This window comes from Typha angustifolia, chromosome 1 (genome assembly GCF_048772165.1).
Source record: "Typha angustifolia cultivar Huaian chromosome 1, ASM4877216v1, whole genome shotgun sequence".
NCBI classification, from domain to species: domain Eukaryota; kingdom Viridiplantae; phylum Streptophyta; class Magnoliopsida; order Poales; family Typhaceae; genus Typha; species Typha angustifolia.
This window is the reverse complement of record NC_133239.1, coordinates 3,249,960-3,277,626: the sequence shown is the minus strand read 5'-3', so window position 1 is coordinate 3,277,626 and position 27,667 is coordinate 3,249,960. Positions and strand designations below refer to the sequence as shown.

Here is a 27,667-nt window from a genome sequence, read left to right as displayed (position 1 = left end):
TCGGCGCCGGTCTGGATCCAGCTCCATAATCTGCCGCAGGAATACTAGGAACTGGAGGCGCTCATCCCGGTGGCAGCCTTCTTTGGCAGACCTTTACGGGTAGATGAAACTACCTTAGATCACTCCAGAAGCATATTTGCTCGGGTGTGCATCGAGGTAGACCTCAGCAGACCTCTGAAAACGGCGGTCTGGCTCGGGCTGAAGGAAGAACGAGTGGATCAAAGAGTGCAGTACGAAAGCATCCCGATAATATGCTTTAAGTGGGAGGATCGGGCATAAGGAGGAAGACTGTGGTTTCACAAACAAAGAACATGGTGTGGAGACGCCGGCGATGAACGCCGGGGAAGGAGGTGGAGTACAGCAAGGTACCAACCCTAACAGGGAGAAGGACGCTACGGAAGAAGACCACATTTATTATGGGCCATGGTGCACCGTGCACAGGAAGTCCAGAAGGCAAGTCAATCAGACAGGAATGAGTGCTAGCTACGCCAACGGCACCCCGGTGACGGATAGGAGAGAGCAGGACCCCATGGGTACAAAGGACGGGGAGGGCAAGCCTAGAGCAAAGACTCAGTATTCACAGAGCCACATGGGCCAAGGAAAGGAAAGGAACGCTGGCAAGCAAGGCACAGACCACCATAAGGCCAGTACCAGTAGGAAGGCCGAGTTTGGCGCAGGCTCAGAGCGATGGAGCAGTCGACAGCAGGAGCTGCATGCATACGGCGAGTACGTAGAGAAGAAGAAGAAGGTGGCGCCTAACCAAGGCGGGGAAAGAGTGAATCAGCACATGCCATACGAAATGCCAATCACGTCAGAGGGCATCGCATTAAAAACTACAGATGTGGGTCCCGGCCGAAGGAGGCATGCTATTGGTAAGGAACGAATGGAAGAGTGGGAGGTTGATCCGGCAGACGACACCGAGGGCGATCATTTAATGCCGGAAGTGATGGAAGTGGACGGCAGAGAGGGTAGCCAGTCACGCGCTGGAGAAGCAAACGGCAGATCGGCGGTTGTCCAAGGGATAACGGTCCTGCTCGGCTCGGGAGACCGCCGGGCTCAAAGGTCGGCCTACGTAAAAACTTCCAAGAGCCCTGTAGGAGCACGAATGAGCTCCAGTGAATACCCGCCCCAGCTCGTCCAAGGAGGACTGGTCTCAGCCGCTTTCACCCCTTCCTCTGTGCAACAAACCAGCCCACCTGGAAAGCACGAGGCCACAGTGGCCAGAGTCAAGCGCTGCCTCCTTCTGGCGGACCGAGAGGGTAAGGAGCTGGAAGGAGATGAGAGGCAATTACAGGTGGTTCTGGCGTCAAACAAGGAAAAAGAAGCCACAGGAGCGATGGACCTGGAGCTGGCTCGGGCAAACGAGAACTCTACTGGAGGTGGCGCGGTCTTGCCAACCTCCAAGAGGGGCCGGACTCACTGACAGACGGCCGGCAATCCATACTTCAAGGTTTCCAAATGTTAAAAACCTTAGTATGGAACTGTAGAGGTGCCCGCAAGAAGGAGGCGCTCGACCGGTGCAGGGTTCTGATTCGAGATCATAAACTGGATGTGCTGGTGTTGCTAGAAACGCTCGGGCGGCATTCTGGTCCTCTGGAACAAAGAGCTAGGGTGGGTAGACGTGGCAGTGGCCTCAAGATATGCTGCCCACCTTACTATCACCCTGACGACTGGACAAACCTGGATCTGGACCACCGTCTACGCTAGCACCAACCTAGAAGAGCAGCAAGAGCTCTGGGAGGAACTGAAGAACATAGCACCCATCAACGTGCCGTGGGCGATCATGGGAGACTTCAATGCGTTCCTGTCAGTATAGGAGAAGAGATGCAGTGGAGTCGCAGCTCTCGGGCCTAAAGGGAAGGCTTTCGCGCGGTTCGTGGACGAGTCGGGGCTGTGCGACCTCGGCTATGAAGGCATTCCATATACCTGGTGCAACAACCAACAAGGCGCGCGACGCATCTGGATCCGGCTAAACAGAGCTCTGGCCAACACTGCCTGGGTGAGTGAGCATCCGGAGTGCAAAGTCCAGCACTTAGACCGGGGTGCTTCGGATCACGCGCCGCTGCTTCTCACGGTGCCTGCTGGAACGACGAGAAGCAAGAGACCGTTCCGATTTGAGCTCCTCTGGATGGAGTATGAGGAGTGCCAGAATGTTATTCAGGAAACCTGGAAGCGGCAAGCAAACGGCAACCCAATGCAAGCTTTCTCGCACCGCCTGAGTGAGCTGAGAAGGAGCCTGAGCAACTGGAACCGCGCGGCGGTGGGAAATGTGGAAAGACGGATAAAGGTCACCAACCTGAAGCTGGCGGACCTAGAGGAGCTTGACGCCAATGGGCTGCTGTCGGAGGAGGGCATGCAGAGCCTGAGAAGCTTCTACAACTGCAAGATCGCCCTTAACAGGCAACTCAACATTAAATGGTTGCAACGATCCCGCCTAAGGTGGACGGAGGATGGAGATCGAAACACCAAATTCTTCCACCTCTCGGCTACCATGAGACGCAGACGCAACTCGATAGCCGGCATCCTGGGTGAAGACGGGTGCTGGATTCAGGAGTCGGCGGAGGTGAGCAGCTGTTTCACAGCCTTCTACCAACGGCTCTGGGGTGAAGCAGATGCGGTAGACCCCGGGAGTCAGGCGTGGCCATCTCTTCCATCCATCTCGCCCGAGGAAGCGTCACTCCTGCAGAGGCCGGTGACGGAGGAGGAGATCAAGGAAGTGGTGTGGAGCCTGCCGAAAGTTAAGGCCCCGGGCCCGGACGGGATGCAGGCGGAAGTCTACACCAAATACTGGGATACCATGGGTGGTGACCTCTGCAGGGCCGTCGGGCACTTCTTCAACAGTGCGTCGATGCCAAAAGCTTGGGGGGACACCTTCATCACCTTGATCCCAAAGAAGGAGCACCCTGTAAAAGTGGCGGACTATCGGCCGATCGCCTTGTGTAATGTTAGCTACAAGGTAATAGCAAAGATCATGGCTAACAGGCTTAAGGCAGTACTGGCCAAGATCATAGGTCCGGAGCAGGCGGCTTTTGTGGCAGGCCGGAGTATCGAAGATAACACGTTGGCAGCCCAGGAGGTGGCGCACTCCATGGCCACCGACAAGAGCGGTCAGCCTATCATGATGATCAAAATGGACATGGAAAAGGCGTATGATCGGGTCAGTTGGTCGGCAGTGGTAGAGGTGCTCCGGCGGATGGGTTTCCCTACTAGGTGGTGCAACTGGGTGCAGGCTTGCATCGCCTCACCTCGATTTGCCTTGCTGATCAACGGGAGCCCGACCACCTGGATCACGCCCAGGAGTGGACTGCGACAGGGAGACCCGATATCTCCCTACCTCTTCATCATAGTTACGCAAGTGCTATTGGGACTCATCAACGAGAAGGCAGCCCAAGGCCTTCTGCGAGGATTTAGAGTCAGAGAAGTGCAGCTGTCTCACCTGCTATATGCAGATGACCTGCTGTTCATGCTGGAAGCCACGCCTGCAAACGCCTACAGCATCCTGGAGAGCCTGAGCCAGTACGAGCGACTCACAAACCAGCGGGTGAACTACAGCAAGTCGGAGCTGTATCTGTCACGCAGGGTCGGGGCCGAGGAAGGCTGCCACCTCAGCGCCCTGCTCGGGCTGAAGGAGGCAGGCATGCCGTTCAAATACCTCGGGGTGCTTATCTCGGGGAGGAGGGTGAAGGTGCAGGAGCAGCAGGAGCTGGTGGAGCGGATTAGCAAGAGGCTAGCGGGCTGGAAAGGGACGCTCCTTTCCCAGGTCGGCAAGCTAACTCTGATCAAGGCGGCGCTGCTAGCGATCCCGTCTTACTGGCTAGGCAGCACGTGGGTGCCGAACGGAGTGCTGGAGGAGATAGAAAAAAAAGCCCGTAACTTCCTATGGAAAAATCAGGACGGCCATGGCCTCCACCTGATGAACTGGGCGCAGGTGACACTCGCCAAACGTCAGGGAGGTCTCGGGGTCCGTAGGCTGAGGGAGGCAAGAACGGCTCACCTGGGTAAGCTGGTTTTCAAATTCCTAAACAGGGAGCAGGCGCCTTGGATCCAACTCATGCAGGCTAAATATGGGAGATTACACCCGTGGGAGACTTCGAAGAGCCTACAACCTTCATGGATGTGGAGGGCTCTAACTAAAACAGCAAACCAGATTAGAATGGGTTGCAGAGTTCTGATAGGAAATGGCACAGGAACAAGTGCTGCGTTCGACTCGTGGCTACACGAGATCCCGTGGTCCAGGCAGCCTCGGGTCCTGGCGCCCAGGCTCATGGACGAAACGCTGAGCGTGGCTAACCTCACCAGAGACGGGCAATGGACCCCGGTGCAGTTGGCCAGGGAGGCAGGATCTGAGCTGGCCTTCGAGATTACCAACTTCTCCATGGGAGCCGCCGCCAGCGAGGACAGGTGGATCTGGTGGCCGCACCCACGGGGAACGCCTTCGGTAAAGGCGATATACCAGTCCCTGCTTCCTCAAAGTGCTCAGCTCTGGGCAGGGTGGAGTAATCTTTGGCGACTCCAGGTCTCGCCAAGGATCAGAGTCTTCTGCTGGAAGCTTCTGTGGGGTAGGCTCCTGACGCGAGCCTACCTCCACTACCTTCATATCGGCCCAGAGGATCGCTGTGCCATGTGCGGGCTGTTCAGTGAGACGAGCGAGCACCTCCTCTTCTCGTGTAGATACAGCCGGGAGGTATGGGCGATCCTGGGTACCAGAGAACGGCTGGTGGCGGCGGATATTGACCAAGACTGGATCACAAAGGAGTGGGGTGCAGGCGCTGAGGAAGACGGTCGGGCCAAAGGTTTGATAGCGTGCACGCTGTGGTCACTGTGGAAGAGCAGGAATGGCGTGGTGTTTAGAGAGAAGCGCACGCCGGAGCTTGTCGTGGTCAGGGCTGCGGTTCAAATGGCGGAGGAGTACAGGTGCGTAATCAAGCGGAAGACCCCGAAGTTACGAATGACAAGGAAACCCTGGGAGCCGCCGGAGCCAGGCTGGATCAAAGCAAACACCGACGGAGCGCTGAGAGCTGGTGCTTACCAAGGAGGAGCAACGGCCATCTTCCGTAACGCGGAGGGAGAGTTTCTTCAGGCGGGCTGGGAGCCGTGCCCGGGCACCTCGGCGCTTCATTCCGAACTCTGGGCTATTAGACTGGCGTTGAGGATGGCGAGGGGAGGTCCCAGGCTACAGGTTGAGTCGGACTGCACCGAGGCCATCAGCTACATGCAGCAGCCAGAGCGCAGCCCATGGCGCGTCCGAAACCTCGCGCGTGAATGTGCGAAGCTAGCCAATAGTTTTGGTGAGGTCAGGTTATCCCATGTAGGGAGAGAGGCCAATGCGGTCGCTGACTGGGCAGCAGCGAAGGCCAGTTTGGCCTCGGGGTACTGCCATGTGGAACGTCTAAACAACGCACCACCGGAAATCTGTAACCTGTTAGCTGTCGACGCGGACACGTGGCGACAGAATTATAATCTAAGCTGACCTCAGCTCTTTGCAGTCAAAAAAAAAAAAATACTCTTGCATTTAAATTTAAGTTTGAAGAATATAAATATATATATATATATATATTACATTTAATGGAGATGTCGGATCGAAATCCTTCTTTCTTAAGATTTGCGATTCCTTGAGTAGTTCATACAAAAGATGATCTAGTGCGCCTAACATTCTTTCAAGATAATAATGATAATAATAATAATAATAATAATTTAAGAAGATCCATATAAGAATCTCATTCTCTTTTCTAAAAGAAAAAAGGCAATTAGAACATCATAGACAAAAAGTATTTGCTTTTAAGACTCGTATGTTGATATCTACAATTAGGCAAATTAATTTGATCTATCTAAGATTCGTGCAATGATGAGAGTGAATTTTGCCCTGTTTCCAAATAAGAATATTGGCCTAGTTATTATACATAATTATCCGGAAGGACTAACCCTATATATAGTCTGCCTATAATAATATACTGATTATTTTTATTATTTTAAAATATAAATTAACTTTGATTAAGCTCAACTTGAATTCAACCTTAAGCTCCATGTTATCAGAGTTTTTTCTTTTTTACCAAACTAGCTCTCTGTCAAATTTTATTTAGTTTATCGTAATGGATCTGTCATAATCATCCAAATGTGATACACGAGATGTTTGTTTTATTAGAATTGTTAAAGAAATACTGAATTTATTAGCGTTTTATTTTTACATGAAAACATCGAAGAGTTCATTTTAGAAAATGTTGAACACATCTTTTTTCTTTTGTTTTTTTTTAAAACACTAAATAATTTAGAGTTTTATCAAAAAAAAAACAAAATTTTAAATTAAAATGTATAGAAGCTATAATTTCTTTTGTAATTCTAAGCGTATTTTATTGTTAAAATTCAGTAGGTTATTCTAATTCATAGATATTTCACATATGATCGCAATCATATTTTATAATCAAAATAAATATTCGAGCATAAAATTACATGTTCTAAAATTTTTCTTTATAATTTTACCTACATATTTATCATTTAAAATTCAATAAATATTCAATCAAATTTATTACATTATTTTCTCTCTCATCTTTAAAACAGCAAAGTATATATTCAAAATAAACTATTAGTTACGAAGGTATTTTGTAAACAAAAAGATAGAATCATACTTTTATTTTTTTCTAATAAAATACTGAATTATTCAGCATTTTTTTTTAATTTTTACTTATTTTAAATAAGACAATTGAACTCATGTAAGAATAAATCAGTAAACAAAGAACGGGAAGACGTCAGGACTGGGTTAGTGAAAACTCCACGTTACCAAGTCTTTATCCACTTGTCATCAAATGGTGGCATTAATTTCCGTGGAAAGAGTGGGGTCCATCTTTTGTCATCTTCCTCCCCTTCCCTCCTGTCCACCCACGACAAGCACCGGAAGTAAGGACTTGACGAGCATCTTTTGACTTTGACCCAAGTCATTACAGCAAGTCTTCTATGCGAATCTACCCATAGATATTTCTCTATGAGGATATGCTAACTACCTCTCCTCCGCGTGGACTCTTCTTGAGTCTCGGACTTCCACTTTCCATGTAGATGCCACTCTCCTTGTCCGCATGAGGAGTAGCTATGCGCTCTCTGAGGAGGTGCTAATTCCCTGCTATCTATTACTTACTGGTGCTGTGTAAGAATTAATTATAATATCAAGCTTAGTGGGCATTCTTATAATCTACGATATTGCTCGTCTCTTCTCTTTTGGACTAATCTTGGATTTGTTTACTAACTGTTACCTATAAACTACTTTCTAGGATGTAGAAAATTTCCATAGTAAAAGCATTGGTGTAATAAATTAGAAAAAAGATATTGTATGGATAAATATGAAAATAAGAACTTTTTTTAATGAAAGATATGGGAGATTTTTCTTTTTTTTTTCTTCTTCTGGAAAAGTACTACTTACTGTTCGTTATGGGGATTTGCCGATTTGGCTTTTGGAAATGCCCACAAAGACTGGTCTCCTCTATTTTGTTTAAGGTGGGTGGAAACAAGGCCGGTGCTCGAGAAAGTCTTCTCCTTTTCTCGTTCTTTGTTAAGCTCCGCGTCTTCCTCCCTCCCTTTTACTGCCTCACCAGGGGCGCAAGCAAGCTTCTGAGATTAATATTTGCCCCCACTTTTTTTTCTTTTTTTTTTTCTGAATTGGGTTTCTTCCTGCTGCGTTTCTTAGCCACGGTGCTCCTGGTAAGTGATCCAAATGGTTTCTTTCTTTTTTTTTCAGGTTTTTCCTAAGTGGGAATTGCTTTGGGCATAATTTGATCGTGTGTGTCTGCGTGATATCAGTCGGATTTTGTTGTGTTTGGCATGAATTAGATTTTTTATTTTTTGTGGGAAAGCTTGGATCTTGGTGGATTCTGATGGGCACTGGTAAATTGGGTCTTTAGTTCTCAGTTTGTTTAGTGCTTTGGGGTTCTCCTTTCAGCTTGTATGTTGGAAAAAGGCATATTTCTTTTTTACGGCGTGTGTTAAGTCTATTCGAAAGCAGTCGGATCCTTTCCTTACTTTGTTTCCTTCAGTTAGAAATCTTTAGCTTTTCATGTGGGTAGTTCAGATTTGCAGGCTCTTGTTTGGCCATTAGATGTGGTGATCTGCTTGGGTTTGTAAAATAGTGTGGATTTAGCTGTTGTTGATCAGCACTTAGACGTGGGCTTCTCATGGCATCTGCTGTTTTGCTTCCTATAACTTTGTGGAACTCGTTTGATAAAGTTGCTTCTACTGTTTAGGGCTTTGTTATACAAAAGCCTCTGGCTTGCAGAGCATAAGAATAAATTGAGGGGAAGTCCTATTTCTGTGAATCATGTTGTCTTGAATTTGTTTTCCTTTATGGCTTGGGTTCAAATTTGGGGGAGAAATTCTCGGAACTTAGAATTACAGGTGGGCAGAGATCTTGCTGCTTTTCTTTAAGAAATAGTTGATATTAGCTTACATGGGTTTGTGAATTCTACAGATTGATTAAATTTTGCTCCTCTTTTTGTTTATGTCTCATGCCAAATTGCTTACATCTCGGTAAGAATTAGGAAGGGCTTTTGGTGGTTCTGGTGCCAAGAGCTCATGTACTCGGAAGTGTTATCTCTCCTTTTTTGCTTGAGTACAAATGTAATGTGAATTCACTCGTCTGCAATGCAAAGGGTGTGAAGATTGATTTAGTTAAAGGCCATTTGTTTCATGTGTTTAGAAAAGCCTCATCTACACATATAAGGTGCAATATAAAAACTAATTTTCAGCTTATGGATCCCAAAAATATCTTTTCTAAGGGCTAAGTTGGGCTCATCTACTGTATTTTGACATCCACTTCAATTAAATGGATGCCAAAACACAGACTCTCAATCTTTAATTAGAAGAAAAGAGTGAAGATATAAGACTTTTATTTATATTGGTTTCTAATTCAACACTGCCAATGTTGTATCTTGAAACACATGATACCAAACGGCCCCTTAGTGTTGTTATGCCGAACAATTTGGTTAATCTGTTTTGTTTTCCATGGAAAATGTGCTTCTTCTCTTTTCTCCGTTAGCCAGTAGTGTTTTGCCTGAACTCCTGTGGCTTAATACACAGTCTGTTAATTCTCTGATGATTGTCTCTATTGGACCTGCTTTGCTTATTTATTGCTCCTATACATTTGATCTGACATGTAGATTCATGTGCCGTCAATAACTCCATCACATGTATATAATGTATTAATTGATGAACTGATGACTTCTCAAATGCCCCTTATATACTGAGAATAACTGTGTTCTAGTTTTTAATTCACTTTAAAGTTAAGCATGGAGGACTTCTTGTTCATAGTCAAAACCCTTCACTAACTAGGATTGTAATTTTTCATATAGGTACCGTTGGATCTTCACAAAAGATTAGAGGTTTAGCTGATGAAGACCTGATTCAGTTCCTGATACTGTGCTTCTGTTATTGAGAATTATAGCTTCTGCTTGCACATCTATCACTATGAAGAGAAGTTCGTATGCTACTCTTCTTATACTTCTTTTATGCTGGTCCCTTCTTAACCAATGCTATGGCACCATTAGTGACATCCAATGCTTGAAAAGTCTGAAGAACTCGGTGAAAGACCCTAATAACTACCTGTCATGGACATTTGATAACACAACAGAAGGATCCATATGCAAGTTTACTGGTGTCGATTGCTGGCATCCTAATGAAAACAAGGTTCTTAATCTGCATCTCGGTAACATGGGTCTTCAGGGCCAATTCCCTTTGGGACTTGAGAATTGTAGTAGCTTGACCGGGCTGGATCTCTCAAACAACAACTTCTCTGGACCCATCCCTGCTGACATCTCAAAGAGGATACCTTTTGTGACGACACTTGATCTCTCATCTAATGGCTTCTCTGGTGAAATTCCAATAAGTCTTTCTAATTGTACTTATCTCAATATCCTCAACCTGCAGCATAATCGATTGACTGGACTAATTCCTTGGCAACTGAGCAGTCTTAGCAGACTAAATCAACTCAATGTTGCCGACAACTTATTATCAGGGCAGATTCCTACATTTAAAACCACCTTTTCAGCATCCAACTTCGCAAACAATCCAGGTCTTTGTGGATCTCCTTTAAATGAGTGCACAGGAACTACAAAGAAAAGCCGCATAGGGGTTACAATTGCTTCTGCTATAGGTGGAGTCGTATTAACGGTTCTGGTTGTTGGGATTATTCTGTTCTTTTGCTTGCGGAAATTACCCATTAAGAAGAAGGAAAAGGATGTGGAAGAAAACAAGTGGGCAAAGACCATAAAGGGAACCAAAGGAATCAAGGCAAGATGAATTAAATTATCTTAAAGCACTTCTATTCTGCTCTTATATTATACACACACACATATATATGTATGTATATATATTCTCCAATTTCAGTTGTCTTTTGAAGTTTTTGGTTCTCTTTCGCTTGCATTAGTTAAAGCTTAACTTGCAGTGTCATTTGATTTGTAGGTCTCAATGTTCGAGAATTCAGTTTCAAAAATGAAATTTAGTGATCTTATGAAAGCAACCAATGAGTTCAGCAAGGGGAATATCATTGGAACCGGTAGAACTGGGACCATGTACAAGGCTTTACTTCCAGATGGTTCTTTTCTAGCTATCAAGAGGTTGTATGACTCTCAGCATTCTGAAAGCCAGTTTACATCTGAGATGGCTACTTTAGGAACTGTCAGACATCAAAACTTGGTTCCCCTTCTTGGTTACTGCATTGCCAAGAAAGAGAGGCTGTTGGTATACAATTACATGCCTATGGGCACTCTCTATGACAATCTACATCTTACAGATGCAGATAAGAAAATTAAGGAGTGGTCACTGAGGCTAAAAGTTAGTATTGGAGCAGCAAGAGGTTTAGCATGGCTTCACCATAGTTGTAATCCACGTATTCTTCACCGAAACATTAGTTCAAAGTGCATCTTGCTGGATGAGAATTATGAGCCTAAGATATCTGATTTTGGGCTTGCAAGGCTTATGAATCCGATTGATACCCATCTTAGCACCTTCGTCAATGGCGAGTTTGGGGACATCGGATATGTGGCCCCTGAGTACTCCCGTACCCTTGTGGCCACTACTAAGGGTGATGTCTACAGCTTTGGAGTAGTTCTTCTCGAATTGGTTACTGGTGAAAAACCTACTCAGGTGTCTAATGCCCCAGAGAACTTCAAGGGCAGTTTGGTTGAGTGGATAACCTATCTTTCGAATAATTCTATTCTTCAGGATGCCGTGGATAAATGCTTAATTGGAAAAGACAATGACAGTGAGCTTCTCCAGTTTCTAAAGGTTGCTTATGCTTGTGTTCTACCTGTTCCTAAGGAGAGGCCTTCAATGTTTGAAGTCTACCAACTTTTGAGAGCCATTGGAGAGAGATACCATTTTACTGCTGATGATGATATAATTTTGCCACCTCAAAACGCTGACGCCAATAACCTCAACGAACTTATTGTCGCCAAGTAGTGATAGTAGTTAGTTGCTTGGGCAAGGGATATGCTGAGAGAGGTAGTAAAACAGCACTGCTCTGCCATCTTGCAGCAATTCCAGGGATTTTCGCAGAACGTCATGCTTTTGGTGAATCTTAGGTGAGTTAGTAATTCTGTTTTCCTCGATATGTATAAAATCTTATTGAATAGTGGGTTGCATGCTGTATAGGATCGTCTTCTTCTTCTATTCACCTCTAGGATATCTACGACCGATATGATAATTGAAAAACATGTACTTCCAGTATCCTTCGCCGCATTTATTCCTTTTTTGTGTGGATTTACTTCTACGGAAAAGAAACATAGAAGTCTTATGGTGCCTGGATCTACTATAAATTACAAGGCATATGAAGCATGATGTCCATTTAGACTGGCATGTAAGCTTTTATCACTAGGAATTGTCATGCAAAATATTTCACATATGTATCCGACATTGTTAAAATGCTGAGAAACTCCTTAATCTACAGGTAAAGGTTTTTAAAGAGCAGGACTATAGCTGAGTAGCACTGTTCTTCTATGATGCTTTCCTCGGAGTTTCCAATTTATTTGTTGCATTAAATTCCAGTTTATCTGATATCCGATTTAAATCTAGTTATGAATTCATATTTGGGAAAGGCGAGTGGGTGACTGATGCCAAAATATCCTATGAGAATTACCCTTGAGTGCCTCAAAATCCGTGCTTTAAAGCCCCAACCAAGAACAGCAGCGAGGAGCAGCTTTCTTTTCAACAAGAGAATTTATATTTATATATATGTGGAATATTTCCGTTTTGAACCCTGCTTTATATCGTTATTGCGATCGACACCCTCTGTACACTATTCACGGAAAACACCCTACTCTAGACATTTGTTTGAACAATCTAATGAGTAACAGCTAATGAAAACATGGGTTGCCGGGATGATTCTTGGTAATTTATTGAAAATAAAGTGAGGCAGATTTGAGAATTTGTAAAAAGACAGGGCGTAAACTGCAATAAACACGTACGCATAACGTAGCCCAGGGTGTGCAACACAGCCTTTTACAGAGGGATAATTACATTTAAATCCTAACGCACACCCGTTCCGTTAGTTACGTTTCCATTACCTTTTGTATTCACACGCGTAAATCACATGAATAACTAATATAACATATTTATCTCTATATTTTGGATGGACAAAAAAACACTTTATCAATATACATTTATCTTCTCAGGAAGTATTTTAATCTATTTTAGTTTTTCTGCCTATAGTATTAGGAGGATGAGATATTTTAATGATTCAGAGAATCTGTGTTATATATATATATATATATCTCAGGTTTAAGTGAAATTATTCTTTTTAAGTTCGCAATAAACCTATTCACCCTTTTCCATCTTAAATGCCTTCTAACAGCCTTTTCGAAACAAAATTTAACATGAACAAAGATAACAAAATGGATAAAAATTTGTTTGTTTATATCTCAAATCACAGGCTACAAATGATAGCAGGATTTCGCGGAAGAGAAGGGGGGAAGAGGTAGCAGAAATATATCGTTCAATGTAGTTTATTCCCAAAAGTGTTGATAGCATAGTATATATGTATGTGTATATGTAGAATACTGAACAAGGTGCATTTCTGATGGAAATTGATAACAGTTCTGTTCAGTATGTTTTATATGAAGCTGGCACTAATCAGCTACGAATACAAATCTGTATTATAACAAGTCATTTTTAACAATAAAAAACGAAAAAGAAAAAGAAAAAAGAGACCACATTGACTAGCATTGTGCTGGCTTTACTGGAGATTGGGATTTTATAGATCTATAATGGAAGAGAATACCCACGCAGATATTTGGAATCCACGCCCGACTCACGTACGAGTGCTACCCGGCCTGTTCGAGCAACCTGGCAAAAGTTTGAGTTGGAAGAAAACAAGGTTCTGTGAGCTTCTTGTGAATGAAAGATGTAATGCAACTCTAAAAGGTTGCAATTTAAAGTTGGCAGACATAACTCAATTAGTAACCACAAAACATAGGCAGACTAGCAAGGATATAATAAGATAAACTACGGCCATCCTTGGATACTTGATTGTTCATAAATGAGCTGAATGCTATCAAAGCATCAACCTAATCATGATTTAACATGTCAGAGTTCAAGGGTGAAACCTCTCATCTGAATCAGTGCCAGTTTATTAGCACTGAAGCACAAGGGAGAAACACTGCGAGAGGTGCTTTAGGCCATGGAGGGCAGGATGCGGTGAAAAAATAGTTCATCAAAATGGAGCATTCATATATTGATCTTCTTATAATGCTTAAACAAAAAAACATAACCAACTTATTGTCAAATAAAGCAGGGTGGCACTGCAAACAGTCAGGTATCAGAAACATACACATCTAGTGTAGGCCGAATTAATAGGAATAGAACTTGTTTCGGGGCTCCTGATGATTTTGGTGCAGTGAACAGAATTTTGCAATGGAACTAATACTAACTACTAGATCTGGCCAACTATTTGACTATGTAAGTCGTCTAGGTTAGAGGCACAGAATGTTATCAAATTGTACAAATAAATAATGGAAATTGTTTCAGGCTTTCAGCCCATACTAGGGAGACCCACCATGAAGTATCATTTGGTTCCATTTCAAAAATATATTAGCATAATTTACCATATGATAGGTGTGGATGATATTAAGAAGTCAACCTCGCCCACCACTGCTGAAGCACAGTTTAATTGCCAAAGTACATTATTTAGTCTGGAATTTGCATTTAAATTGAGGTGCGCTAGAGAACATTACAATCTCAAAGTTAACCAAATGTCCCAACTAATTGGGCCCCTATGTGAATTCACTGAGTAAACTTTTAATTGATTTCCACTATTATAGTTAATTCTTTTTCTAATTGAAAGATATGAAAGATCGAAAGCAATTATTCATCTATAATAAATTTTGTTATTAATTAACATATATCTAGTTAATTAGGTTTGCTAACTCGATTATCCATGCCCAAGAATATAACTTGAGGTTACAGAAAAATTAGAAAACAAGCTATTATTAATAACAGATATTGTTTGGTTCAAAATGATGTTGATATTGAACAAGATAAGGAGACAAATTTTCAGCCAGAAACAGACCTCACAAATGCCATATGGCTCCAATAGTCGTTGTAATGCAACCATCTTATCTAGATCACCAGCGAGCTGCATTCAATAATCAAACATTGATTTTTAGATATTTGAGCAAACTAGAAAGAGATATTCAATTAAAAGAAAATTTTGACTCCCATTCGGAAGGACTTCTACAGATTTACCAGTGGAGCTAAAAGGTATGGAGCTGAATAACCATCAATATGATTGCAAATTGGCATCATCGATCAATGATTATTTGATGGATTTTTTCCATTAGGGTGGAAAGTGATCTGAGGTGGCCTGATGAAGCGGTTGTGTACAATGGTTTATGGTAAAACTCTACATATTTATCCTATTGAGTATTGACTTAGCAGCTTCTAACAACAGAAGCTGTTCATCAGCATGAAGTCAATTGAAAATTAAAATTAAATTAAAAATTGAACCATAACCCTTCTGATCTTTATTTTTAGGATAATACAATGTCTCACGCCATATTTATTTAAATAGTTCATATTATAAAGACAACCACCAGCACCAGCTGCCATAAATTAGATATGTGGTCCATTACTGAAAGCAGCATACCACAAACAAACAGAGTTTGATCTGAAATCCATATGAGATTCATTACCTGAAGGGTAATTGTGTGATCAGATACATCTACAGCTGTGGCCCGGAAAATGTCGGCAATATCTAGGATATCCCTACGGGCAGTAGTATTTACAGCAACCTTAATAAGCATCAATTCTCTTTGGGCGAAAGGCATGCGGGTTATGTCCTGAACCTGAATGCATTGAGTTGCTTTTCAAGTTATATTTACTACAAGAATAGAACTACAGGAAGGTGCTAGGTATGATTCTCACCTCGTAAACATCAATAAGCTTGTAGAGCTGCTGTACCAACTTGCCAATGGATTCATCAGTTCCAGGAACCACAGTCGTAATACGAGAGATACCTTCCTTTTCAGCTGGACCAACAGCAAGACTCTACAATCATTTAGTTGTCAAACATTACGTCGAGAAATAATCAACAAAAGGGATGAAAAAAAATAACTTAAAAGAAAGTAAACCTGAATATTGTAGCCCCTACGAGCAAACACCCCTGTCACAATATTGAGGACGCCAGGAGAATCATTTACAAGGATCGATAAGGTATGCGAACAAAGTCCACTTGACTATACCAGCACAAATTAGTCATTAGAGGTTAATGTATATATGTCATAAACTGTCGGCAAACAGAGACAAGAAATTCCAACCAAACATCAGTCCTTGCAAGAAGGGAACACAATGTCAGGGTATAACGACTAGAATTCTGAAACAATTTGAAGAACCATAACATAATCAAGGATTTTATTAATTTGGTACCAGACCAGAAGTGAACTCAAAAAAATCAGTTGTATGCTTGAAAGGAAGTTCTACTAGTTTGGGATATCATAGAAATCCAGAAAGATTAAATAAAGCTTGTCTAAAAGCTGACAATATAATGAAACTGCAAACATGTCCCGTGAAAACTATGATGCAAGTGATTATTATAAACCTTACAAGATATTAAGCTATAGGTAACCACTTGAAGTTCTAGAATCAATAAATAACGAAAAAGGTATTTTTTGAAACAGACCTAAAAGGTCCGCAAAATCATTTAATAAGCCAAACCAGAGCTAAAGTACTGGGAAAAACTTACATCTTCATCATCAAGAAGGCCCCAATGTGCATCAAGAACTTGACTGACGGAAAAGCTCTCATAAGGTTCCACTGGATAGACATCTCCCTTGACATAACCAGGAAGAATATGATGTCAGGCAGAAAATAACAGGACGGGTGGTACTGTTCCAAAAATGATTAAAGGATTCAAATGCATAAAAACAGTTACTGGCTTAGTTTATTTCACCTAGGAAAAACAAATCGAGTAACAAAAGAAGGGTGAACAATGCTAATCTTAGCCAAATGTGGCATAGGCCGAAATTCAAAATAGTAAAACATTACATATTCTGATGAACTTCCTAATATCGTTGCATAATAAAAAAAATATTACATAATACTGCTAATCTTTAGTTGCAAATATCCATTAGGTGAGTATAAACTTCTGAATATCATGTATACCTATAATTTGCAATGAATTTACATTTTAATAAATGTAGCATGCAATATTTTATATCTCAAGAGGAATAAATGATTTTAGTTCCTTGTAAGTAATATGAAGCATTCCTTATGCTTGATGAATGGACTGTCATTCCCGTCGGCATGTCCAGAAAAGTGAATTTATAGCAAAGCTATTCTGTGGTAAAATAGAAGAGAACAAGATCCTTTTGTTTTTTCTTTCCATATTCCTAAGTATTCAACATTGCTGAATTCCTTGCCAAATAATTGAAAACTATAATCTTTACCAACTTTCATTGCATGTGGGCATATAATTAAACATTCACCGCTCAAAGTTTCATATTTATAACTCCAACGTGGCATGGAAGATTCAACAATCATAAAAATAAAAAAAAATTCTGTCATAGTTTTTTTTTTTCAATTCTAAGAGAGTATGTTTGGAATATGACTTCAAATGCCTTATCTGTGAAAGATCCAAATAAATATCTATTCTATGATTAAGAAAACATATCCTAAGGGTCTTTATATTGTAGTATATCACTTTCAGTTGGAATCTTTAACTGTTCCCTCATTTTCCTTCTAGATCATTTTGAATCTTGAGCAACCTATAAGCTTCTATGAACTACTTAAGAGCTTGATTCATGTAAATCTCATGAAGAAAAATCCACAACAGACTTTCACATATGGAAAGCTTAAACAATTCTTTTGAAAAAAAAAAATGAAAGATGCATCCCTAGGTAGAAAGACAAGGAGAAAGAAGTCAAAAGGAGCTCATAAGATACGATACATGAATTGATATATTTTTAACTTTAGATGGAAGCAAAATAGGTACTTACACCGGATGATTGTTCCAGGTTGCCATTCAATGTCCTATCCTTAGAGCTTAGAAGAGGACTTGGAAGCATGGTCCCCTCGAGATCTGGATAAGAAGCTGCAGAGAATCTCCAGAAAGGGGCATTTTCTCCCATCCTTTCACGCCTCAAAGCAATCTGTCAAAAGGACAATTTATTCCCATATCAGTGAAATTTTTGCATGCATGCACTTGTATGAGTCAGTTCCAACAATTTTGAATATTAAGTACTTTGCCAGTTCTAGCAATTTCTTTGATCCCAAATTTGCTCAGATTCCTCTCGACTGCAACAATTTTCCCAGGATCTCCAGTTACCTTCATCATTGGCCATAAAAACAAACAATGGCCAGATTATTGCAAGATAAGGTACACAACTGCAGGATAAGGAAGGCATCAAACTTGGATGTAAGATGACAGCTCCAAAAGATATTACCTCTACAGTCAGTGTGTGCTCTGAAATGTCAACTACTTTTGCCCTAAATATATCAACCAAGCCCATTACCTGCATATTGAAATTAAGAAATATAAGGTATAAATTAGTGACAGGAAGGAACCTAGTATTAGATAAAATAAATATGGATATCAGGATGCTGGGTATCCAAGTTCACTGGGCATATCCATATATTGATAAGATAAAACAAAGACTATTTATTACCTTACCTTGAGGCTCCAAGTCAACAAAGTGAAAACAGACCACTAGTACTTACAAATGTTAAAAATTCATGGATATATCTGTTAGAGTCATACAAATTCCAGTACATTTCACCACTCTTAAAACATGTTGTAACTAGTCTGAAATATTAAAGCAGATAACACAAAAATCTTTTTCCTTTACCTCCGGACGTTTATCTGGCTCCACATTAAGTTTTATAAGCATCAGCTCACGTTCAACTTGTGGCTCCTTCGACAGATCCTCAACCTGCCAATTGTATTAGCATGGTATGTGCATAAATGAAGTAACAGCGTAGATGTAGCAACCAGAGCTAAAGTTATTTAGGAGAAAGAAGAATCTACAGCCAATTGTTGGAAATGTTAATAGATAGTAGATATAACATTGCATATGATAAAGTAACCTTGATGATAGAGAAGCCTTATTAGAATTTAGTGTTGCTCTCTAGCACTCTTGCCCATTGAATATACTCATTGGCCATACATATAGGAATGTATGTATGTGTTTGCATCTACAAGAGATGAGTAAAGAGTTCCAAAGGAATAACTCACTTGTTCCTAATAAATAACCACATCCATAAATCATATATATCTAGAGTGACATTGAGAATTACTGATCATATATTATCTAGAGAATATAAGACTATACTCCTCCTTATATCTAGAAACTTATTATAGCAAGGTGCAACTTATTGTTAGTAGATAATAATAGATGGAGGAATAATGACCTTCAAAACGTTCACAAGCTTATGAAGCTGCTCTAAAGGAATAACTCACTTGTTCCTAATAAATAACCACATCCATAGATCATATATATATCTAGAGTGACATTAAGAATTACTGATCATATATTATCTAGAGAATATAAGATTATACTCCTTACATCTAGAAACTTATTATAGCAAGGTGCACCTTATTGTTAGTAGATAATAATATATGGAAGAATAATGACCTTCAAAACGTTCACAAGCTTATGAAGCTGCTCTACTACTTGTTGCAATACTTTCTCAGTCCCTGAAACAACTATTGTGAATAATGCCTTGTCCCTGTTTAATCCAACTGCAAGTGACTCAATATTATATCCTCTTCTAGCAAAAACCCCAGCAATTCGGTTTATCATCCCGCTTTCATCACCAACAAAAACTGATATGGTATGACGCCTTATCCTACATTTGTTTTTAAAAGAGAAGCTGTATTAATAAAAGTATTAATCACCACAATAAGATAATAGGCTTTGCAATATGATGAACTACAGAATAGATGAAAGTAATCAATATACAGAACATAGGTCAGATAAAGTAAGATGAAGCTGAAGCATTGAGGATGCTGGATTGATATCAATGCTCAGGCGAGCTGTGAGCATTGGAAGGTCCCTACTATGCAGGGATCGTGGAAAATTGAATGAAGATTGTTGGCTTGTTGATCTCTCTTATTCCCTTCTCTTATCTCTTTTCCCTCTCAAAACCCACTTTTTCTTTTATTCAGTATAAGGATTATCTGATGAAGCAGAACCTTTATTATTCACTTCATCTCGAATCAAGGGGGATTCCTCCTTGTTTATTGGTTTCAATTTTGCCTGGTTCACTTCATCTGAAACATGGAAGAAACAAATGATTCTGCTGAAAGGGAATGTTTACGGCCAAGGTATATATTGATCCATGTTTCTTGCTCACGTTGTGTCGGAAGAAATGCCAGATGGAAAATTGCAAACAGAGGAGAATCACAACTGACTGAATTCGTATCAAAAGATAAAGCTACAAAGATAGAATCTTTACGACTTCCGAGCCCTTAGAGGTGCCGCATCAGTACCGGGGACCGTGGAGGCGTCACCGATAGGGTTCTCCGCACCGCTCGCGGCGACTCGAGGAGAAAGGGTCCGCCTTGGCCTCGAGCAAAGCGCTGACCTCGAGAGATCCGCCATCCTCGAGAGCCCCAAGCTGAATCCCACCTCGCGCTGCGCGCGGGAGAAGGGCTTCGTCGTCGCCGCTGTGAAAGGAGACCGGTGAGTTGGAGCTGCCGCCATGGCTACAAAGCTGAGAGAGAGAGAGACAGAGGAGAGGCGGGGGCAGAGTTGGTAGGGTTTATGCGAGTGCCACCTGCAAATCTTTTATAAATGCAAAGGTAACATCGGTAGAGATGCAGTTAAAACTGCTTCTTATATATATATATATATATATATATATGAGAAAAATAAAAGTAATTACGATAAATAGCTAACATCTCCATTGTATTAATCTCACGTGATAGCCAAAGAAAGGTAGAGCTTGGTGAATTTTTCTTTACCAATTTTAAGCTGGATTTATGATTGGCTTTGCCATCATTATTATTTTCTATGCTATTTTATCTATGTAGTAATGTTATAGGTGTCAGCTCCAATGGAGAGACTTCGGTCTCGCTGGATTTATATACTCAATCTAATATCTCCAAGCATCGTAAAAATATATATTATGCAAAATTTCACCAGAAGTTACAAAAATTTCACTAATCATTATTTAGTTGAATCAAAACAACAGATCAAAAACAAAAATCCTCTAGTCAAGGAGTTGACCTTCTTGAGGGCTTCTGCTTCTTCCAAAGCTTTCTGAGCCTCATCAACCATTCCCTTCTCACCTGTTCACAAGGAAGAATACTAGAGATCTTAGGAAATCGGCCCAAACCACAATAAGGAAATTATAATTTGAACTTCATATTAATTACAGAAGCAAAACCAGTTCCAGTGTGCTACAACATGGCAATAAATCAGATTTGATGATTACTTTGATAAACATAACTCCTCCATCTTTTCCATCTAAAACAATACAAATTATCGGTTTGTTCAAAACACAATAGGAAAAATGGAAGGGGGAACAAAGGATTAGGATTAATGTCTGGTCAAGGCAAAAGAATATCTATCACATATAAAATCAAAGTACTTCATTTCGAATGCGAGTACCAAGCTCTTCAGCATTTTTAAGCTTCTCTCATTTATCATCTCTTGTGTGTGTGGATCTGGCGGAGTAGGTGCAGGAAAAGATGCTAATTGAGGATTTCGTAGCGGATTAATTAAAGAAAGCGAGATCTTTGTTGAAAGCATCAAGAAGAAGCATAGACTGCAGTGAAATAAAGATATGTTTAATGTATAACATAGTTTTATGACAGACTGTATCAGTAGTAAAAACAATGCAAAAGGCAAAATTGCAGAGTGAAGGCTATAAAATAGTGAAATTTACATTTCATATCATCACAGGATTTATGAAAGATTTGTAGTAGTACAAACCAATACCTGCTTATCAGATCTCTTATTTCCAAGTTCTTCAACTTCATCCAAAGTCCAAATTTTACTGTCAGTTTTTCCTTCCAAATCTGAGAGCAATATTTAACAATCAACTACAAGTTCAGATTTTTCTAGAAACAAGAATGCATAGGTAGATGCATGAAGAAGTCTAATAGAAAGACATAACAAGATGAAGTAGAAGACACAAATAACAGGTCATTACACCATCACAAAATTTCAGGGAAAGGAGGAATGTGACTATCAACTAGCCAAAAAGGCAAATATAAACTATCAGAGAATTGTATCTCAACAAGACGCAAGTAGAGTAGAAACCAGTTCTTCTAAATCATTGTAGAATTGAATAGTATATGGTAAAGCAGCAAGGATATGGATAGGGTATGCAGACACAACTCCAACAAATCTTGAAGATTAAGCACATATATGCAAGTCTCTACACACGTAAAGAATAATATATTTTTGTTTGATTGTACTTTATTTAAGCAAAGTAATGTAGGTTCGTCCAAGTCGTACTATTAAGCAAGCATCTTCAATTTATTCAATTAAAAAGAAACTCACATTCGTTATTCGTAACCCACGTATCATCGCTCATATCTGAAGTCCCAATCTGTACAGAATCCTCGTCCAATTTATCGAGTAATTTATACAAAATCACTGCTATCATAATAGTAATTTCAACAGTCAACCGAAGCAATCAAATCCTTTCCGTTAACAGAATCACAGTTACCAAGCAAGAGGAAGGGCTAATTCTTCAATTCTTCGCTTACAAGGATACTCTTTCCCAAGCTGCAAAGAATGCACCTTCGGGCAAGGACCCATATCCATTTTCTGGAACAGCATCAAAAGCACAACTTCAGTTCATACAAATCTCATAAAATAGACCAAAATTCACTTTTTCCAAGGAAGAAAGATCGGAATGGACGGACCGGGAACCCCTAATAGAGAGAAATTTCGTCAATGGAAGGTTCTAGGGTTTGAGATGGTATTACCGTCACCGGAAGCGGTCGAGGCGGCAGACATCGCGGTCGTAGTACTTGCGGTTGAACTCCCTCACGTCGCCGTTGCTGTTGGCTCCCACGAGGACGTCGAACTGCTTCCTGACAGCGTCCATCTCTCTAGGGCTAGGGTTTCGTGCGGGGGAGAGAGAGAGGAGGACGCGAGTTCCAGGGAGAGACGAAACGGAGAGGAGCCGGTGAGAGCTCATCAACTCATTCGAACTGCCGGCGCCGCTATACTTCTTGGGGGAATTTGCACTTCAAACCCTACATTTAAGGTAATTTACTCTTAGAACTACGCATTTCCAATATTTACAAATCACACCCTTCCTTTTATGAAGTGGGGGACACTGTAGTAAAAATAATATATAAGCTGGGGCCCTAAGGGTAAAAATAACCGAGATTTGAACTCACTACACCGGCACACTGGTAACTTTATGATAGTACCCAACTTCCAAATATATAGCTCCAAATCAGTTAAACAAGATATGATAAGTAACAACTACTTTTAGGCCACCATAAATCCACCTTTAATATAATTCATGTTCTTTATCCATATTTTACTCACAACCAAACCACTTAGTATTTCAGCTAAAAAAAAGTTACAGTAACATTCTCACTCACTCACGATAAAATTGATATTTAGTAAATTTTTTATTAGAACTCTATGCGAGCGTAGCTTTATTTTACCGTTTTTGAACCTATATATTGAGAATAAAGTAAGTTGTTTATCAAATGTGAGCCATTGGTAAAAAGATATCAACAACAACAACAACAACATGGCCAAGATTTGGGAAAAGGGGTGGATGAGAATGAAAAAAATTGTGTACTTATGGGATTGTAACAGCCAGACTCCCATCTTGTCCAACCTTAACAGGCATAATAAGATTGTGGTATCAAAGTCCGGCAGAATGCAAACTGCATGCCTATAGATGAAGGTACTAAACTCTTGGAAAGTGACATTGATATGTAGGTTTGAATGCTTCATGCCTTTGAGCTTCTTCCCTAATGGGCTACAAAAGCAACTGGCCATCAAATAATGGAGGAAGGCAAAAGATGTTACAATCATTTGAACTCTTGTTCCCACTTCATAAGTTTTAAGTTTGCACGTCAAAACATTATATCTAATGATAAGGTGACCTCTAATTCATATGAAGATATGTCATCATGTTGGTAGTAGGTATGCTATATAGAAAGGCTAGAATATCAATTGCTAAACAACTCAGTGTTCATCTATAGTATCTAAGTTCTGGAAGAAAAAGTGTTTGATATTGAATAAAAATCACTGATGTAGACCAGTGACTTTAATTTAGACATGTAGAGTAAATAAATTTGCTACTCATGTATCTGAGTATATTGTTTGATGTGGACCTACACTGTCAGAAGCACCACACTAGCACAGTTTCTGGTGATTATTCATCTTTTGCAATGATAAGAATATGCCAGATGAACACCTCTCTCTTTCTCTTACTCTCTCTCTCTCTCTCTCTCTCTCTCTCTCTCTCTCTCTCTCTCTCTCTCTCTCTCTCTCTCTCTTCTCTCTCTCTTTCTCTCTCTCTCTCTCTTAATTAAAGCTCATGCAATGCCACCATGGTTCAGGGGTTTACTACATATGCAAACAGCCAAACATAATAAGCTGAAAAGGAATTGAGCACTACTTGGCAATCCAGAGGAGCAAAGGCTTTAATTGGCTTAAGAAAAGTCAAAAGTTGATAAATTGGGACATCAAGTTGGCTCCAAAAAGAAAAAACCACAAAGTACCATCCACATCTGTAACCAAAATTGTATCCAAATCTAAGTAATTAATGCTTCTCCACTCCTATCAGAGGAACTTAAAAAGAAGAAGAGGGAATCATCATAGGTTCAAACAATGAATGTGGAGCTAAATCTTAGGATTAATTAATTGTCACATGAGCCTACCATTGATCATCTAAGGGATTAGGGTTGGCATCTTATGTGAAATTGCTAAGCTAGCTAGCTCTCTACACTGAATTAGGTCATGAAATGCAAATGAAGGTCTGTTCACCTTGATGCATATATGTAGCAAATATCAATTCCATGTATTCAAACAAAATAAAATTAAAAAAAAAAAGAAAAAAAAAGCCTTGATCCATATAAACAACTTCTTCCAAACGCATCTCACTTTTTTTTTTCAAACTTAAATATCAAAACTTCAAATGGTAAGTGAAGCAAGAACCATGTGTGTTCAACCTCATCCCCTTATGGCTTCCAAGCTGATGCCCATGTCACTGGTTCTCCCTTCCAGGCCAGGTAAACCCCCGCCGCCGCCGCGGCACCGGTTTGCCCGGCGGCGAGCGACCAGCCGGACCGATACTTCCTCAACAATGCCCTAGCGTCATCCATGACATCCTCACTGAAGCTGGTAGATGACAAGTATTCTGTCAGCCTTCTACTCCATTGGCTTCCTTTCTCCCTCCTCTCGCCTGCTCCATGATCATGATCTCCATCACAAGCCAGGATGCTAAGGATGCCTCTTGAGCACTCCCTCTCTATGACAAGCCTCTCATTGCTTGTGGGCAGAAAGCTCTCCTCTAGCATCTCAAAGAAGGCATTGTAGAACCTCAAGCACTCATCGAAGCACTTGACGAAGTCGTTGCTATTGCTTGTGAAGTCTGCCTCCTCCTCTACTACAGTCAGTACCCTTGGCCTCAGTTTGCAAAGCATTCTAATGAAGCTGCTCCTCTCTTCCACTCTTACGCGCCGCAATGCCCCGACGCAGTTCACCGCCACCGCCTCGCCCTCTCTCACTCCGATGTCCTCCCCCTTGAGCTCACCTAGCTGTGACCCAACAGTCGTCACCACATGGAACTCAAAAGGAACCCTCATCAACCTTGCAAACTTCTCCATCCGTTGGCCTACCTCCTTCATGATGGATCTCTCCATGCCGACCGCCGTCACGACCGTCAGCCTTAGATGCGGCGTGTCCTCGGATCGAGTGGCTAAAGATTCTAGTAGGGTTGGCCACTGGGTGCAATAGGTGTTACTGATATCAACTATATGAAGCTTAGCCTCTCCTTCTAAGGCTTCCAAGATTGCACCGTTCGAAATGACATGACCAAATGTAGTCCATGGACTTACCTCTTGAAACTTGAGCATCACCTTCCTTGCAGTATCAAACGAGTGGTTCTTCTCAGCAGTTGATGTCAGTGTCTTGTAGAAACTGCTCCCGGACTCGGATGCTTTGCAGAAGAGTGCTCGTAAAAAATGCGAGGCGAGCTTCTGATCTCGATCGCCGTAGGGAGACGAGAGCTCGTTCGTGATCCATAGGAGATGGTGGATCTTCGCAGAGTCCTTCTCCGCAATGGCTCTTGCGCACTCGCGGAGGATCTTCGAGGCCCAGTTGTCGTCGTTGTCGTCGAGATTTCCCGGCCGGCTCGTCGATGCGTAGGGGTGGTGTGGAGCTGGATCTTGCATGCTTATGGAATGATCACTACTGCTGGATTGCCTGTGGGAAAAGGTGAGGCATGAGATGGCTTCCAAGGGCAGAGTTTTATTTCCATGTGAAGCTTTCATGTTGCTCTCTAAAGGGAGGCAGAACAATGAAGAGGAAAGCAAACCAAAGGGTGGTGGTGGCATAACACAAATTTAATCAGCTCTTTTCTTTTCCATCATCATATATAATCTGATTAATTGTGTCCTACTGCTTATCACTTTCAGAATACTTTCAAAGCTTCTTTCTTGAAATTTTTTTTTTTTTCTTTCTTGGGCATATAGATTAGCATCCAGTACATCTTGATCTTATAGCATAAAACCTCTTCTTTTTTCCACATATTCGTAAGTCAAAAGTACATACTAGCTAGCCAGATATGCAAAAAGGGAGTAGTAGTAGTAGTAGTAGTAAGTATTCTTATTACAAGCCATGGTTTTAAAAGTATAGTATAGTTAAAATGAAAAGCAAACTGGAGCAATGCAAAACAAGCCAATTTTTAATGATTGCTTACACAATCATTTCATCGCTTAGGAACAAACTTGTCATCATTTTTGGGGAATCTATTCTAAGAATCACAAAGTCTAATAGAAATAGAAATGCAGGGAGAGTGCAGGACTAGGCAGTATGAGCTAACTCATAATTTATAGTATTAGTGAGAGATGGATGGATGGATGGGTTTTTGTCACAGCAATTATGACACAAAAGACTGTAGAAAGATGATTCGACTGTATTTGTAGTCACAGAAAGAAAGCATCTTGCTAAAACTTTTTTATTTTATTATTATTATTATTATTATTTTCTTCTTCCTGATGAAAGGCTGCCATCTTCCCATCTTAATTGACTTCATCTTCTCTTTTCTTTCACATTTTTTTTTTTCACTTTTTACATTAGGGCTTGTAAAAGAGTAGGAGACTATTCAATGTATCATCTCAACTCCGGAGATGATTCTAAGCTATTACGATGTCATGCTACAATTCAAACTTTGTACCTTTCCACGTGGAAGTAGTGAAAGTTTCTCTTTGGCCAAATATTGAAAGGAAATAAAAAAGTCCTTCCTCTTTAACCTGTATGACTGCTTTGAAATCAATCAGTACCTGCTTGATACACCCATCTTGCAATCTAAAATACATATATATGTTCATGAACCTTAAAACAAATGAATAGAAACAAAGCAATTAATCACAAGAAAGAGGGTTTAGAAGACTAATACAGCCAAAGCATAGGGGGGTATCTAACTCTCCATTATCCCCCCTGCAGAACAATATTATAGATCAGGACAAGACACAACCTCTTTTTTACTTTATTTTCCAATCATAGGAAACCTGTCATGCCCAAGCCCTACCTTGCCATGGAAAAGAGCTGCCTGTCCTCTGTGGATTCCCCTTTTGTGGCCAATAAAAGCATTAGCTTATACATGTGCAGATAATGAGAGCCATCTTTCCCAACAATGGGGTAGGAGACACAGGCAACCTGTTACAAAACAAAGTGATATTATAGGCTTCACCTTAATTTCCTTGTGATGCAACATATGCCTCCACTTCTGTCATAGATTTTAGGATAAGATTGTGAAGATCTTGCTACATTTTACTGTTCTGTGATGTAACATATGATACCTACGTGCCCAAGTTTTCAGTAAAAAGAGACTGCATCCACAAAGCAACAATACTAAATGATAAATATATCCTTGCTACTTTCACACAAGGCAATCCATAATGTAGAAGTACTTCTATTATACCAAAACTTTACCTTGTGCTAATAAAATAGGGCAGTCAATATATTCCGCCAGAAGAATGTCTTGAAGACCA

The 27,667-nt window shown here is 40.9% G+C and overlaps 5 protein-coding genes across 7 annotated transcripts; 2 read left to right on the top strand and 3 right to left on the bottom strand.

Moving 5' to 3' along the window:
- Positions 1–472: 472 nt before the first annotated feature.
- On the top strand, positions 473–5,470 carry LOC140759760 (uncharacterized). The gene is made up of 3 exons (XM_073096411.1): positions 473–1,379; positions 1,475–1,611; positions 1,817–5,470. Exons 1-3 carry the CDS (start codon positions 473–475, stop codon positions 5,468–5,470), a joined length of 4,698 nt encoding a protein of 1,565 aa, XP_072952512.1.
- Positions 5,471–7,488: 2,018 nt separating this feature from the next.
- On the top strand, positions 7,489–11,705 carry LOC140758358 (probably inactive leucine-rich repeat receptor-like protein kinase At5g48380). The gene is made up of 3 exons (XM_073094490.1): positions 7,489–7,686; positions 9,330–10,266; positions 10,438–11,705. The coding sequence occupies exons 2-3, from the start codon at positions 9,445–9,447 to the stop codon at positions 11,434–11,436; spliced, it is 1,821 nt and encodes a 606-aa protein (XP_072950591.1). The 5' UTR covers positions 7,489–7,686; positions 9,330–9,444; the 3' UTR covers positions 11,437–11,705.
- A 1,258-nt stretch (positions 11,706–12,963) lies between these two features.
- LOC140764016 (acetolactate synthase small subunit 1, chloroplastic-like) lies at positions 12,964–20,274 on the bottom strand. The gene is made up of 12 exons (XM_073102438.1): positions 19,921–20,274; positions 19,098–19,311; positions 18,312–18,395; positions 17,910–17,978; positions 17,708–17,791; positions 17,463–17,615; positions 16,211–16,297; positions 15,600–15,704; positions 15,394–15,516; positions 15,162–15,314; positions 14,540–14,605; positions 12,964–13,317 (listed from the first exon to the last, which is right to left on the bottom strand). Exons 1-12 carry the CDS (start codon positions 20,166–20,168, stop codon positions 13,234–13,236), a joined length of 1,470 nt encoding a protein of 489 aa, XP_072958539.1. The 5' UTR covers positions 20,169–20,274; the 3' UTR covers positions 12,964–13,233.
- Positions 20,275–20,370: 96 nt separating this feature from the next.
- On the bottom strand, positions 20,371–22,615 carry LOC140765112 (uncharacterized). 3 transcript variants are annotated; one of them, XR_012105143.1, is made up of 5 exons: positions 22,406–22,615; positions 22,144–22,244; positions 21,975–22,070; positions 21,408–21,487; positions 20,371–20,755 (listed from the first exon to the last, which is right to left on the bottom strand). XR_012105143.1 is itself a non-coding variant. In XM_073104035.1 (5 exons), exons 2-5 carry the CDS (start codon positions 22,239–22,241, stop codon positions 20,681–20,683), a joined length of 309 nt encoding a protein of 102 aa, XP_072960136.1. In that variant the 5' UTR covers positions 22,242–22,244; positions 22,406–22,615; the 3' UTR covers positions 20,371–20,680. The 3 variants fall into 3 exon arrangements, 1 of the variants encoding a protein (XP_072960136.1); XR_012105139.1 differs by having other exon boundaries at positions 21,975–22,023; XM_073104035.1 differs by having other exon boundaries at positions 22,184–22,244.
- A 1,952-nt stretch (positions 22,616–24,567) lies between these two features.
- On the bottom strand, positions 24,568–26,038 carry LOC140764918 (protein SHORT-ROOT-like). Its single transcript, XM_073103782.1, has one exon. The coding sequence runs from the start codon at positions 26,006–26,008 to the stop codon at positions 24,632–24,634; it is 1,377 nt and encodes a 458-aa protein (XP_072959883.1). The 5' UTR covers positions 26,009–26,038; the 3' UTR covers positions 24,568–24,631.
- Between the last annotated feature and the right edge of the window lie 1,629 nt (positions 26,039–27,667).